The sequence below is a fragment of the Barbatula barbatula genome (assembly GCF_947034865.1).
Source record: "Barbatula barbatula genome assembly, chromosome: 5".
Taxonomy (NCBI): domain Eukaryota; kingdom Metazoa; phylum Chordata; class Actinopteri; order Cypriniformes; family Nemacheilidae; genus Barbatula; species Barbatula barbatula.
The window spans coordinates 6,574,450-6,589,432 of NC_136769.1; the positions used below are offsets into that span (position 1 = coordinate 6,574,450).

Here is a 14,983-nt window from a genome sequence, read left to right on the forward strand (position 1 = left end):
CATTATGGAATATTTCGATTTTAATTGGTTACATGATATGAACATGTTTCAATTACATTTAAAACTGATCGCATTACATAAATGTTTAATGTGATAAGTTTTCAATTTACTCTTAAATATAGCATTTTATGACATTTGCCAGAAATCTGCAGGATTAAACTGAGATCTGAAATACTTGACCAGAATCATTTTAACTGGCAAAGAAATGCAGTACTTGCAAATATAAAGGCCTAAACTGTCATTCTTAATATTAAAACCTTTTCACGTATTTTATTGAAAAAAAAAACAGTGCATGGCCATTGTTTGATAAAAAATCTATACATTTTCCTTAAAACTAGTCTTTAGTTCAGTCTAATGCAGTTGTGAAAATGTATTGTTGAAAAAAAGGAGACTGTCTGTTTAAAATACACGTAGTATGGGGGGGGGTCACTTCATCAGGACACGCATTTTATTGTCTCCAAGCAAAAGTCTGAAAGAAAAAAAGGAAAAACAACATATCTACATCAGTTTAAACTGTAAAGTGTTCGAATTGAAATGGCTTAAACGCTTTACCTGACTACTGCAGCAGCAATAATTGCACCAGCAATGGGACCGACCCAGTAAAGCCAGTGTAGAGTCCAGTGGTTGGTCATCACTGCAGGCCCCAAAGCTCTTGCAGGATTCAGACAGGTACCAGACACACCACCCCTTCAACCCACAGAGAATCATTTCATCTCTAATACAGATAAGACACAGTCCAATGTCTGATGTCTCCACTTATAACGCGCATTAACCAAACTTACCCTGTTAGCACGTTAATAATGAGTGTACAGCCCACCAGAAACGGCACCAACGGACTTTTACTCTTGCCATTCACTGCTCCCAGTAACACCACTATGGTAATCAAACACGTCATAGCGGTTTCACCAAATAATGCCTTCACAATCTGATCTTCTGACTGGAGAACTGTGAATGCAGCACCTTGAGTTTTGGCATAGTTTTCGGTGGAGGTCATGCCCTGAAAAACAACCAAAAGGTGTCAAATGCATTAGTCTGATTCGTGAAGCTAATACTGCTTGTAATAGTATTTTTTTATTATTATTCAGCTTGTGAGGACTTTATAATGAGTATTTCGCACAAAGCTGTAATCAGGTTTTAAACCCATTTTTTTAAAGCTCACAGCTATTGTCAGAACTAACTTTGGTTAGCCGTTTATAAAGACAGTATTTAAGCCAACACAGTATATGTCTACTCACACTAACTTGAGAGAAAGCGGGTCGAATGTACTTACTTTGGCCATGGCTGCGCCCAGCAAACCACCCGTGATCTGAGAGACCATATACGGTACCACCATCTTCACCGGCATCCCACCACAGAGGTACACTGCGACGGTGAATGCTGGATTGAAATGCGACCCACTGTTTCAAGTAAAAAGATGCATTCAGATTTTATATGATGCATTTGTTTATTCCACATTTATAGTATATTTTTATAAATTTGTAATGAATTCTCACCTGATCTCTGCCATGCATGCAATCAATACCGCCAACACAAGGCCATGGACCAACGCAGGCTGAAGTCTGCCCGCAGTCTCCACGTCTTCAATGACAGACACGCATCCCATGAACACAAAGAAGGTCGTGCCCACCAGCTCGGCTACACACGGCTGAAAGATTCGCTCATAGAGGCTCAGCTCTCTCACGGCTGATTGTTTCATTAAAGATTTCTCCATGCCCTGAAGTTCCAACTTGGCATCAACCATTCCTTCTGACAGCTACAGGTCCAATGGATGTATCCCGGAGGACGTCTTCTGAGACGTAGAGCCCTACATTGCTCGGTGACCTTTGAGGGTAAATACGTTGTTCATTGATCCAAATGTCAGAGTAATTCATTTGAGTTATTGGCGTTTGTAGAACACATGCTTAAAGAAATTACATTTTAACATGCTTTTGCACTCAGCTTATTTAGTGAGTGAACTTTTAATAACAAGAAAGTTTAACTAGCAAAACTTAACACGGGAAACTTTACCGACTAGATGCAAAAATGAGAGGTTAACTCTACCGTGATCCTAATTTTGTAACCGTTACGAGACCTGTACATTTATATTTGAGGTCTATTAATATACAAAGTAAATAGTGAAATAACAGAATGCCATTAACTTATGACCTTGTGTTATGCCTGAGCCTGCCAAAGACAGATAAAAGTAATTATGCATATTAAAAATAAATATTGAGGGTCACAATAAAAACTAAATCAGTTTGGCCATTCCAAAAAAATAAAACACTAAATAATTATGTTATTAATGGTGGTTACCCCATGAAGAAAAATACTGTTATACGCTATAGTATTTACTACAGTAAATTGTGGTAAAATTCATAGATACTAAATAGTATTTTTTTAAGCTTACTAAGGTTAATATTAAAGTATACAGAATTTGGCAATTTTCTTTAGTTAACACTACACACATCATATATAAAAAAGTACACTAACCCTCTTCTCTCAAGTGGTCTATCTTTTGTTGAAACTAGTAACTTTGTATTTGCACCTAATGTACTATATGCTCTTTTATGACATATAGCGTATAGCTCCCTGAACTCTTTGCAAGTCGCTTTGGATAAAAGCGTCTGCTAAATGACTAAATGTAAATGTATTTAATATGTAATTGTATAGGCTACTACACTACAGTGTTAATATTGCAATATATTAAAGTATGTTACGATTTATTTGACTATATTTTAATAAAATACTACAATATGTGTTCATCTAGGTACGGAACAATCTCCGAAGGTCAGAAAAAAATAACACTGTCCACCAACACTGTACACCAGGTGACGCTGGACTACATTAAATCACTTCGGAATCAGTTCAGACTTCGGAATTAGTTGCCGATTGTATTTAAGCAGTATTTATTTGTTTGTTTGTATAGTTTACCCGCTAAATCCAGCGACTAAAACGTACGGAAAGAAACAAACGTAGTTTATATAACAGCCTGTATACCCTCCAATGATCATCTAAACAGAACGAACGTGTCATGTGTCGAGCCACAATAGGGAAGTGAACCACACTTCCTATTTCCTCGGCGTTACTGCTCCTCAATGACCGAACCAGAAATCGAAAGGATGAAAAACCACAGAAACATGTCGGACGTGAAGTTTATATATGAATAAGCGCAGTAAACGACACGGCGTCTCGTATCCGGTCTGTGCGCGGCGGGCGCGCGATCGTCTCTTTAATTTGACGCCGGGACTTCAGCGTTGCTTTAAAGTTTTATGCGCTGGTGGATGAAGTTGAAGAATCAAGATGAAGAAACAGTTCAACCGCATGAAACAGCTCGCCAACCAAACCGTCGGGAGGTTAGTGTTACCTAGGCTACTGATCAATGTAAAGGCTGTATTCTGGTCTGTATTTATACGCTTCTACTAAAGTCGCATTGTGCGCGCGTGGGTGCGCGCACGCAAAAGTGAATTCTTTATTAAAAACCTAACAGGTTTAAATGTGATGCTGTTGTCATGTGACGTAATACACCCTTGTTTTCACTGCAGTAACTATGGTATTTGTATAAAAACCACAGTGACCACAAATGGACTATTGACTTAACAGGAACGATAATGTAACCGTGATATTTGTCGTAAAACAGTGGCGATAACAAAACTACCATAATAGTTAATGTAAATGCCATATTAGTACATTTCACCCTTTGTGAAAGTATGCCATGGTGTTCATGGATCAAGTGTACTACGTATTGTAGTATACTTTTGACTATAGTAAGGTTCAATGGGATGTTGGCAAATACTAAAGTACGCCTCTTTTATTGTATTTACTAATATGGGTACGGTTTAATAACATGTTTCTAAATATCTTCTTTTGTGTTCTGACGAGAGGGTTTTTGGTGAGCTATCCCTTTAAGATGTGGTGCATGTATATTCACTGCTAGATGTTTGGTAGTAATGAAAGCCGGTGGGCCGACATTGAGACATGTTTCCAGAATCATCATCGAAACACCAATGTGTCCCAAAGCTCTATATCGGGGTAGGTCCATAACACAATTTGCATCGCAACCGCTGCAGTCAACATAACTGTGAATGTTGTATTAGTGTTTGTCAAGTATACTTGACGGTATATGTCCTATTTGTAACGCGTCTCTATTGTAGCCTGGAACGTGAAAGATATAGGAAACGTTATAGAATGTCAATAGGCTGTGTCAGAACATCTGGTACTTAGATTTAACTCGGGTCCCTTCAAAGATTCTGATCCGTCAGGGTGCCCTGTAGGATTTGTATTGATCTTATTGATTTCTGCAGATGCATGTTTATTAGAAAGATAACAGAACCTGCTCCGTCAGACACTGCAAGTAATCTGGAGTGGTTGTAACCAGTTTGCCTGCAGTTATTTCATTAGAACGTCTATGAATGTTCTGCATGACCGAAAGGGTTAAAATAGGTCAAGACGGACGCATTCCTTGCCGACAAACCTCAGATTTCTCAAAGCAACATTTAAGCTTATTTTCTTAGGGAAGAAATTATTCTCCTCATTGGTTTTTACTAGGTTTTCTCTGCAGATTGGAAGTTACACACATTTTGGAGTAAAGGTTTGGATCATGTGCTCAGTCAAACCTTAAGTTACAGCCTCTGTCTGGTGATTTCTAATACTAAAAATCCTATAAAGCCTACTTTGGAGGAGGGACCTGGCCTTAGGCACCGTACGATTTGTATACGGTGGGATGGCTTTTTTAAATGGTCCAGGAAACAATCACTCAGAACATTGTAGCCACCGCAAAGCAACGTTGCAAAAACATTTGGAACAACTTAGCAACCACGAAACATTGCCGTGACAACACCCGTTGTTTTGGGGTATGCAATTGATTTTGTGATTAGAATTTTCGGTGTAGAATCATGTTTCATTTTGGCTCGAAAAGGAACCACGAAGCAGCGGTCGGGACAGAAGGGCTCCGCTCATCCACAGTCTGAATGTGTGTTGCATGCATGCTTTTATTAGGCACGCTAGTTAACTTTGCATTCCCATCACTAGTTCACCAAAAAGAGACTTCCTGAAATCTAAAACAGATGTTCAGTGAGATACAGAAAGCCGGGACCGTCTAAAGCTTGGCAATTGATCTAACAACAGATTTTCCAATGAGCAGCACTTAAGCCAGGCAGTTGTAGGTTTGTGTTTGTTTTTTTAAACTGATTTAGTGGAATGACATGTGACCAGGATGAAGATCTCAGTCTGTTTTATTTACAAATAAATATGTGGCCGGCCTGTAAAGCCTTTGTTTAGTATAGATAGTCAACGGATTTTGCTGAATAGTTGGTTTGAGAAAGGTATGATATGGATATAAAGCATTATAAATCATTATGGAGTTTCTGTATTGTTGTCCGCATGCTATGTACATTAAAGTATGTCCGCACCAAATATATGCTATATATACTGCGTATTAGAGATATTTGCGTACTTGAAATGTTGTCTGTGGTATTTCTGGAGGTAGATACTTTACCCGAAATCCATTTACTGAACGCAGGATCAATGCTAATCCACTATTGATGAAAATCTAAAATTTCCCACCATCCTGATGCGAGGGGATGCACGGCCTGTGTAACAGGATCTTGTGGATATTTTCTAATGTTTCAGGACCTTGGTCTTTAATCTGTGATCTTTTTCTTATTCAAAACGACTTGCGCTTATGACATGATTTAATTACCCTTATTTGCAGATAACCCCGATTATATTGTCTCTGCTCTTGATACAGATAATGTAGCTGTCACGTGCGATCAATTTATATTGCTGTGTGCATCTCTTACACAAACAGTTTCCGAAAGTTTTCTGTAAAAGATGTAACAGGTTTTGTGATTGTAGCAAAGTTCGTAAGAAGGGAAGGAAGGAGGCGGGAACCGGCGAACATTCAATAATAAAACTTTAATTAAATAAACAATAACGTAACTGACCGACAGCCACCTCACGGTCGACTGCCGGCCATAAAACAACATACACACACTAAACATATGTCCGGGCCCGGTCCTCTCTCGTCAACAGTCCTGCCGAACATCCATTTAAGCTCCCAATCTCCTCCGTGATGAGATGCGGGACCGGTGCGCGCACAGCTGATTGCACTTATCACTCACGCCACCGGCCCCGCGTCACGGCTCTCGTCCCGCCTTCCTCACCACAGTGATGAACGGTAGTGGTTAATGTTTAGAGCTTGCTGGGGTTATATTAGTCTGTACCTATGTTCACAACATCATCATGTGAAATTTCCACTGGCTGTGGGCGTGTGATAATAAATAAAGAGTATGTGCTTTATAGAAGATGAATGCGATTGGCTTAGTTTTGTTAAACTAGGAAGAGATACACTTTTTGTGAAGAAAAAGCGATGAAGGACATCCGCAAGGACTTTTGTCTGTGGTTGTGTTCAAAATAATATTATTCTGCTTTATTCCTAATCCGTTATATGTACTAAATGTTTTATTTGTCATTTCTGACCGTATATAGTGTTCGCATGGCAGCATGGAGTGATTTGTGATAGCTTGTCATAGTTTTATGGTCTCTGGGTAAAAGAGTCTCCGCCTATTATTTATGGAGCCCCGGCCTCTTTTGATGACAGGAAGGTGTGTACAGTATCAACAGCCCCGCCCCTTTCTGCGGATGTCATAACAAACAGTGTGGCATGCAGGAAGTGACATTTCCTTCTGATGCATGTACCCAATTGAGAGAAGTAATTTTATGTGTATAGTGAATGTCATAATTGTAATGTTTTAAAATGAAAAGATGCAATTTTATCTGTAAAATATAACATGCACACTGAGATGTGTGTGCGTGTGCGTTTTCAGGGGATATTTATTATACAGTAATACCAGTCTAACCTGATTTATACTGTCAACCTTGGAGAACATCATGAATCATATTTATCATCTAAACACTGTTTTCTGTTTTTATATCCTCAGAGCAGAGAAGACGGAAGTTCTGAGTGATGACCTTCTTCAGGTAACTAACTCTCTTTTCCAGACCTATGACTTTATTAGAATAAAAAATCATCTTTGATTCAAATGGAAATGAATAAGCAATAACTCTTTTTTTCTACTTCTTTCTGGAAGCACAAACAGTGTCTAGTAAAGTTCCTATAATAGTATTCTTTTATAGGTTTACACTTGTGCATTTGGCAGATGCTTTTAGACATTTCGACTTTCAATGGATTCAATAGATGCTATTTTTTCATCATGTTCCCTGGAAGTCGAACCCACAACCAATGCTTGCAATGCTTTACCAGTTGAGCACAGTATGAGTAGCGTTTGTTTCAGAAGAGTTTCAGTTCTATAAAATCAGTCACGTCACATCAGCGCCTATGCCCTTGTCACGACATTTGCACACATCCATCTTTTCATAAAGCAAGCTTTTCCACCATAAAGGGACAGGTTACCCAAAAAAGAAAATTCTTGTCATCATTTAGTCACCTTTAGATTTCTTACTTCTGCCGAACACAAAGGAAGATATTTGGAAGAATGTCAGTACCTGAACAGATCTCATATCTTCCTTTGCGTTTGGCGGAACGACGAAATGTATTCAGGTTTAGGACAACCTGAGGGTGAGTAAATGATGACACAGATTTTTGGGTGAACTGTCCCTTTAAAGTCCCAGTGAAATAAAAAATGACAATTCTTATTTTTGTCATAAAATATTTCAGCGTTTAAAGTAAATCGCTTGTCAGTGTGGGTCATTTTTGTGTACCCTCATAATCGTCAGTTAAAAAATGAAAATGCACTTCCTCCCCGAAATGACTATCCATCTGAAATGACTTAAAATAGACGACTTGGCTGGAGCATCCGTTAACTCCTCCGCTTCAACTGTCAGTCTGCTGCTGTTTTTACACGTCCAATAAATTTGCAGTGAAAAACGCAAGCAACGGCCCTTCATTTTCTCCTTCGAAATTCCTTTTAACTCGGAAATGTGTCCGAATACGGAAGTAAAAACGGTCGCAACTTCCGGTTCACGGGGACTTTAAATCTTATTTGGTATGTTTACACACAGTCATTTTCATCAATCTGAAGCATTCGGTATGTGCCCAAACCTTTACAATCCAATTCAAATATTATGTGTACATTTATATATTCCAAACACATCTAATGCACGAGTGCAGACATTTGTAATAAGTGTATTATTATGTGTAATAAAATACAACTGTGCAGAAAGAAATAGTTTTCTGAAGCCAAAGTTTTAAGAATATGAATCTTGTGCTGCTCTCTACCCATTTGAAATGTTCAGTATGAATGAATATGACTATATGGCCTTAGCGTAACATCTGTCCGATACGCTGGACTGTAATAAATCTTTATCTTCCATGCTCTAACGAACAATCCTCATAAGTGTTTTATCTGAACTTTGACTTGGATGTTCCTCGTTCCCTCAATCTCCTTTCTTTCACACCCCTCCGCTCCTTTCTGTCATGTGGTAGATAACTGCCAAGCAACCCATTGCCTGAGACTAATCCATTTTATTGAGGTATTTTCTATCCCCCTTGACTGTAAAAAAATATACAAAGAAGAGCTTAAAATAGCTAAAGTATGAACTGGTTACAAAACCATGGAGTATTTTTAAGATAACGTAACTGGTAATTATGTTGAATGGATCAGTGTCAAGACCGAGATTTTTTCCAAAACAAACATTCACAAGCAAGAAAAACTTCACAGCCTATCACTGCTCCATTGTTTAACAAGAGCCTCGTGTTCAGACACGTCTGCTGTGGTAAATAACTTCACTGCGTTTCGTCCGACTAAAGATAAATTATTTAAGATGACGGAGTCTTGTAAAACGTTTATATGCTGCACTTTCACCTTCATTCAAGCATTCCATGTTCAAGGGTCGAAGTTTAACTGCCTGATCGTTCAGCGTCTCCGCCGGCCTCTGGGTTGCCAGCAGGGAAAAAACACAGGATAAGAGCCCACAGACTGTTTAAATGACTCCAGCAGAAGAGGAGTTTGGATATCTGCTGGGGTTTGAAGGTCTGCTAGATAGTAAGGCAAGAGTGTAGCAGACGCTTCAGTGCTGGGATGTTAGTGAATTGTAGATTGGCAACTACAGTTTGAGTCTTGATTGGCCCATACACTTACATATATAAAAGTTGTAAAAAGTAAATAAATGTGCATATATGAATGTATATTTATAATGACCAAAAGGGATGTCAGAGGTTTCATTTAGAAATGTTTTCATGTAAATATAAATCACCAAAACATGAGTCGTGCTATAAAATAGAAAAATACTTTTTAAGGGTCCAGTGTGTCGTTTTTTGGAGGATCCATGACAGAAATGCAATATAATATGTCTTCAGACCTTACTTAATGAAGCGTTATGTTTTTATTACCTTAGAATGAGATATTTCTATTTACACACCCGTCGGGTCCCATGCATGGAATTCAACATGTTGTTTCCACAGTAGCCCTAAACGGACAAACTGCTGGTTTCGAAAAATACGTTATCTCTATCAGCGAAAACATGACGACATCTTAGCCCTGTGTCAGCCACCGTATTGCTTTAAAAGAGAGGGGTGGAGTCAGCCGTTGCTTGCAATTTACAGTCTCACCAGTAAATGCCGCTAAAATCCCCATTTTGCTCCTTTAAAGAGGCCATAACACACAGAGCTTCTGCATTTCTCATGTTAATCTTGAGTAATTACAGAATAGTATCGCACTCTTCAAATATCGGTAGAGTTTTTAGTTCGATCACATTTATAAAAGACAGATACAGCTGTACGATTATTTCCGAAAACATGCAACGCGTGTTGGGGGGTAATGGCGAGGGCAATGCGCACACATTGCCGACAAAACACAGACAGTTTCAAATACCGCATGCGGTTCATGTCCGGCATCTTCTAGGGCTGGGAACGCCGCTCCAACTATCAGTTTCATGCGATCTCCAAATCCAGCGTTATATCCACAGTTTATATATCATTCATCACCCAAATGCAGCGAACAAACAACACAGCTGATCTTCACGAACGTAGTTCTCTTTCTACTGCACAAAAGTGAAAGTGACTTGTCCACATGCTCCTTCACCCGCTCTCGATGGTCGGTGCGTGGGCGTGCCGCGTGCTTTTCTGGGAGAATTGACCAATAAGGGACTAAGAAAAGTTGTTATGTAACAATTGTTGTTGTTCGAAAAAAGCTTTCCGAAACCGGTACGAACACTGGGGGAGTCTATGGAGCACAGAAATACTACCTGTCAAGACAACACGTTTAACATTGTTAGTAAGTCAGAATGCATGACACACCGTTGCAGGGCCACAAAGCAAACTTAAGCATATCAGGCCAGCCCGATTTGTTTTTCATGTCACTCGGCACGACTTTCAATACACAGACTGCGTGTGTACTTACATTTATTTATTTAGAACATGATACCTAAATAAGTTAACATATTTTAGGATGTGGCTAACCCAACACCTTACGTCACCCCAAATCCTAAAATCACAGCCGCAAAGGCTAATTTTGCTAATAGCACAAGTTTAATCATAACAAGTCTAATCATAACAAAACATACCAATGAGATCGTAGGAAATAGGAATTCACACGAATGTGCCACCTTAGAAAATAGGTATAAATTCCCATCAGATGGCCTTGATGTATATTTATACCGCGTATTAAAATATATTCGATTGAAAGTCGTGGTTACTGACGCAAAAAAGGGGAAATTCACATTGAGCTTTGCACATGGGTTGTGTGTGGAGATGATGACATGCATCCAACCTTTTAAAAACATCTTTTATAATAGATTTGTATTAAACCACTTACGTGTTTGCAATGTACCGGAGAACATGTTTTGTTTTCTAATATGTATCCAGGGTCATTCTGTGTCAAATCGAACAAATTTGTTGAGTTGACACCGAATGACCCCCATGTATTTGTTATATGCATAAAATATGAATGTGTGTTTTATGGATTTCCATATATCAGATTTCGGTTCGGGTCATTTCCTGTTCGCATGGAAATTCTGCTCTGTTTGGAAAAGATTGATCAGTCACCAAGATATGTCGCTTTTATTTTCATCTTAACGTTTAACACTTAACAAAAGCACATGCAAATAGACGACAGCTATTCATCCCCTCGATTTATGCGTTTTGAATATCGTGACGGTCTGTCGCTTCTATTTTATTCATTGTAGCTTAAGGTCATGGGTTAGAATTTCATGGCACACACATAGTGATAAAAATGTACAGTACACATTGAAGTTTCTATAGTGAAGTGTCTGCCAAAAACCTAAATGTAAACTGTAATCCTGACTACAAAAGCGAAGTGATCAGTGATCGTGATGGAGCAGAAACCTCCCACTGCAGGTTTCAGTTCCTCTGCAGGCGTCTGCAGTTATTTACAGGAATCCTCACTTTCAGGAGATGCCCTGTGTGCATACATGTGTGAGAAGATGACAAGCATACTGAACGTTTAACTCCAATGCACTTTGTGTCACTTTAGACAAAAACATCTGCCACATACGTAATTTTTACTGTCTCTGCAAGAAAAACCTCAGCAAGTCTGTCCACTTTCTGTGCCAACTGTGTTCAGGTTTACAGTCGTTTGTGCTCGACCTGTAAACGTATTTTGAATGGAACCACCCTGGTCAAATCCAGGCCCTGACCCAGATCGCTTAAGGAAGATGTGCATCTTTTTTTTGTCCGACATAATATAGAAAGATGAGTAAAAGTATGTCTGTTTGTCTGTGTGACAAATACATTTTACAATGAAAGTAAAAAATGCTGCCCTTTTTAACTTGCCCTCAAGTTGTTTCTTGTGTAACTCATCTGCAAAACAGAAGGACTTCGCATTTAAACACAGACGGCTTTAGTTTGAGGAAGAACTCGCAGCCCTAGACTGTCAGTCACATGAGATAGAGACTGAAAATACGTCCGAAAGACAGTAATTCTCATACTGAAACATTCAAGTGTGTTTGTGCCAGAGTGCATTTGTGGTTTTTAACTCATGTATGTAGACACTGTAGTGCCAGAGTTATTTTTACGCTGCACCATGTGTACACATTGTCTCACTTTTATGTCGTTGGGTAGAGAAGAAGAGCAGAAAAAGCTTCCTGGAAATAGTTTTGACCCATACCTGTAATTATTACGGCTGTTATCAATTGAATAGTTCGATTGCACAGATAACTCTGTTTTTAGAAATGTTCAAAAGTCATGTTTTTATTATGTAATCATGTTTTTATGGTGTTTTAATTATTATTATTACTTCATCAAAACGACCCAAATGCACTTTGATTGATTTGAATTGAGATGCGCAATAAAAAACATGATTTTGGAGAAAAGCGAGTTATGTGTTTGCACTTCGCAAATGTTGTTTTTCAATCTTAAGCTATTGCCAGACCCTTAACACTCTTACATTAACTAAAACAACTATACTGTTTATATTACATTGTATTGTATTACTTCGGGCTTATGGCTTTTGCTTTGTAGGTGAAATGGGTGTAAAAATCTCATATGAGATTAAAATGTGAGACTTTATCACTGGTTCAGAATAAATTGAGAGACTGTGGTTTATACTCGCATTTATGCATTTGGTAGACAATTTCATCCAAAGTGCATTCAGTGTACTGTGTATATTTATGTGTATATTTATCAGTGTGTGTGTTCCCAAGCCCACGGCTTTTGCGTTGGAACAGCCAGACTGTGCTTAGAAATACGTACTTCAGTATCAACAGCTTTAAAGCTTTTCCAGAACTTTCAAAGCCAACCAGTTTCCCCCTGTGGCCCCTGTAATTTTCCTTGTCTGCCATGATGACATATAACCACATTCTGAGTCACATTACAGACTGGAGGGCTGTTAACTCAGTTGGGTCCAGTGATGGATTATACCGCTAGGCCTTAAAAGTAGAACATGTTACAATACTGAATGCAGAAGGGAGACTAGATTTTTCAGGGGTTCTGAAACATGCACATCTTTGGGGAAAGGTGTGCATGTAACCAGGGTAACGGATCATCAGTGTGGTACCCGGAAACTGGGAATTACTATGTGTGAACGTTTAATGTGATTTCTGAAACATGTGTCTTGCAGATCGACCGTCGCCTGGAAATGGTGCGGCTGGTCTCCCACAATGCGCACAAGAGGATGGTAACATGTCTACAGGGTAACCAGGGTACAGATGTGGACAAGAGACATGTAAAGACGTTTGTGTCTTTCGTTTTTGTGCTTCCTGTATTACATTTGGCTAAATGCACTTTCATCTTTGGTTTTCAGAAAAAGCTTCCGCTCACGGCTCTCTCGCAGTCCATGCTGGATGGAGGAAGTCAGCTCGGAGAGGATTCTCTAATAGGGTTAGTTTATAAGCTGTTTGGCTCTTTGACAGCTACACACACACACACACACACACATCCATGTCATAAGCCATCCCACTTGGTCTGTGTTTCATACCTGTAATGAGAGAACTTCAAAGGTTCACTCTCATCTGGGCACGGTACTTTCAGAATGTGTTTCTGTTGTCTCTTCAGTCGCGTGACCAAGCATCCCTGAGTCATCTGTTTTTACAGACAGCCGCTGTACTTCCTGTACGAGCTAATCCAAAGGGAAGGCCTGCGCTGTGAAAACACGATTTGCCGAAACATTTGCAAAGTCTAATGGCAGGATGGGAAAAACGATTTGTGATGGAAAGTGTCAGCTTGTTGTGTTCGAGACAGGGCACATCAGGCTTGCTGGAATTTCCTTTGCATTTGTAGTGTATATGAGTGGGTGCTATGACCGAGGAAAAGCATTGTTTTAGGATATGATGTACAGTATGTGTAGAAACTGGAATTTCCCTTTGATGTTAGAGTAGGTTATTGTTTTTAACTGTTATTTTTTATTCAAACTATTGCTTTATGTGCATTCATCTTTATGTGATTCTTTTCTACAGAAAGATGATGGACATGTGCGGACAGGCCGAAAGCAAACTGGCTTTCGAGCAGAGTCAACATGAGATTCAGCTGGAGAGGGACGTGCTGGACCCTCTCAACCAAATGGCAGAGGTGCGTACCACACCATTTCTGGAAATAATTTGCCGTTTGCACTTTTTCTCCACAACTGTGTCTTTGTGTTTGAAGGTGGATATTCCCAATATCCTGAAACAGAGAAAGCACTTAGCCAAGCTCGTGTTGGATTACGACTCTGCAAAAGCCAGGTGTGTGTAAAATCCAGTTCTGACCGGAATCCATCTCTGTAGATGACATCGACTGGGTTTCATTACATATTCATTTCTTCTGTCACGTCTGTGTCTTTGTACAAACTCATCCGATTGATGACAATAAGTGCACATTATACTGTACGAGTGGTTAAAGGAAAAATACTCTTAAAACCATAATATAGGTATATCCAGGCCACAAAGGCGTTTCCTTCTGCCGCGAACGCTCAAGCAATGGTTGCCAAAGTTGACATGCTTAAAGAAGAGATGGATGAGGCCCAGAACAAAATGGAATCATGCAAGGTACAAATATATCGTTGTTATGTGTTTCTTTAAGAAAAACATGTGTTTCTGTGATTTTTATTCAATGATTTCTTATATAGATAGATAAGATGAATAGATGATTCAGACCGATATATCATCACGTCACAAAGTTGAGTTACTATATGCAAAAACAAACATGACCGTGCTCTTGTGACCCAAACTTAACTTCCAAACACATCCGCAAAAATAGAGTCCCTGTAGATGATTTCGGAAAACAAGCAAAATAAATAACAAGTAAATCACAATAGATAGCAAGTTAAAAGTATTTATTTTGGTTTAGCTGTAGAAGAACCGTTACTTGGCTAAACCCAAATGCGACAAAGTTACAATACAACAAATTGTTTATTTAATAAAACATATATATACAACAAAATTCCATTTGTTTTAATACAATTACTACACAATAAAATATTTATATACTGTAAATAAATATGAGCATAAACTGATTAAAATATGAATATTGTTTGCCACTAGCCAGACCGATCAACAAACCCAAACCCGAAATTAACTTTCGTGCCGGGCGCGTGCGTCCGATGATATGGTCTAT

General features: G+C 39.0%; 2 protein-coding genes across 9 annotated transcripts in view; one reads left to right on the forward strand and one right to left on the reverse strand.

Moving 5' to 3' along the window:
- aqp8b (aquaporin 8b) lies at window positions 1–3,425 on the reverse strand. Its single transcript, XM_079455500.1, has 5 exons — window positions 1,494–3,425; window positions 1,271–1,397; window positions 783–997; window positions 553–687; window positions 1–469 (listed from the first exon to the last, which is right to left on the reverse strand). The coding sequence occupies exons 1-5, from the start codon at window positions 1,739–1,741 to the stop codon at window positions 427–429; spliced, it is 768 nt and encodes a 255-aa protein (XP_079311626.1). The 5' UTR covers window positions 1,742–3,425; the 3' UTR covers window positions 1–426.
- arhgap17b (Rho GTPase activating protein 17b) overlaps window positions 2,989–14,983 on the forward strand; it is a 24,367-nt gene continuing 12,372 nt past the window's right edge. For 4 of the 8 annotated variants that reach the window (XM_079455492.1, XM_079455496.1, XM_079455490.1 and 1 more), the window contains exons 1-6: window positions 3,192–3,332; window positions 6,918–6,957; window positions 13,014–13,273; window positions 13,849–13,960; window positions 14,036–14,112; window positions 14,298–14,415. In XM_079455492.1, the coding sequence (XP_079311618.1) occupies window positions 3,280–3,332; window positions 6,918–6,957; window positions 13,014–13,273; window positions 13,849–13,960; window positions 14,036–14,112; window positions 14,298–14,415 (660 nt within the window). In that variant the 5' untranslated portion in view covers window positions 3,192–3,279. Of the gene's footprint in view, window positions 3,333–6,917; window positions 6,958–13,013; window positions 13,274–13,848; window positions 13,961–14,035; window positions 14,113–14,297; window positions 14,416–14,983 lie in introns of all 8 variants that reach the window. The other 4 variants (XM_079455497.1, XM_079455494.1, XM_079455495.1 and 1 more) reach the window with 3 other exon arrangements.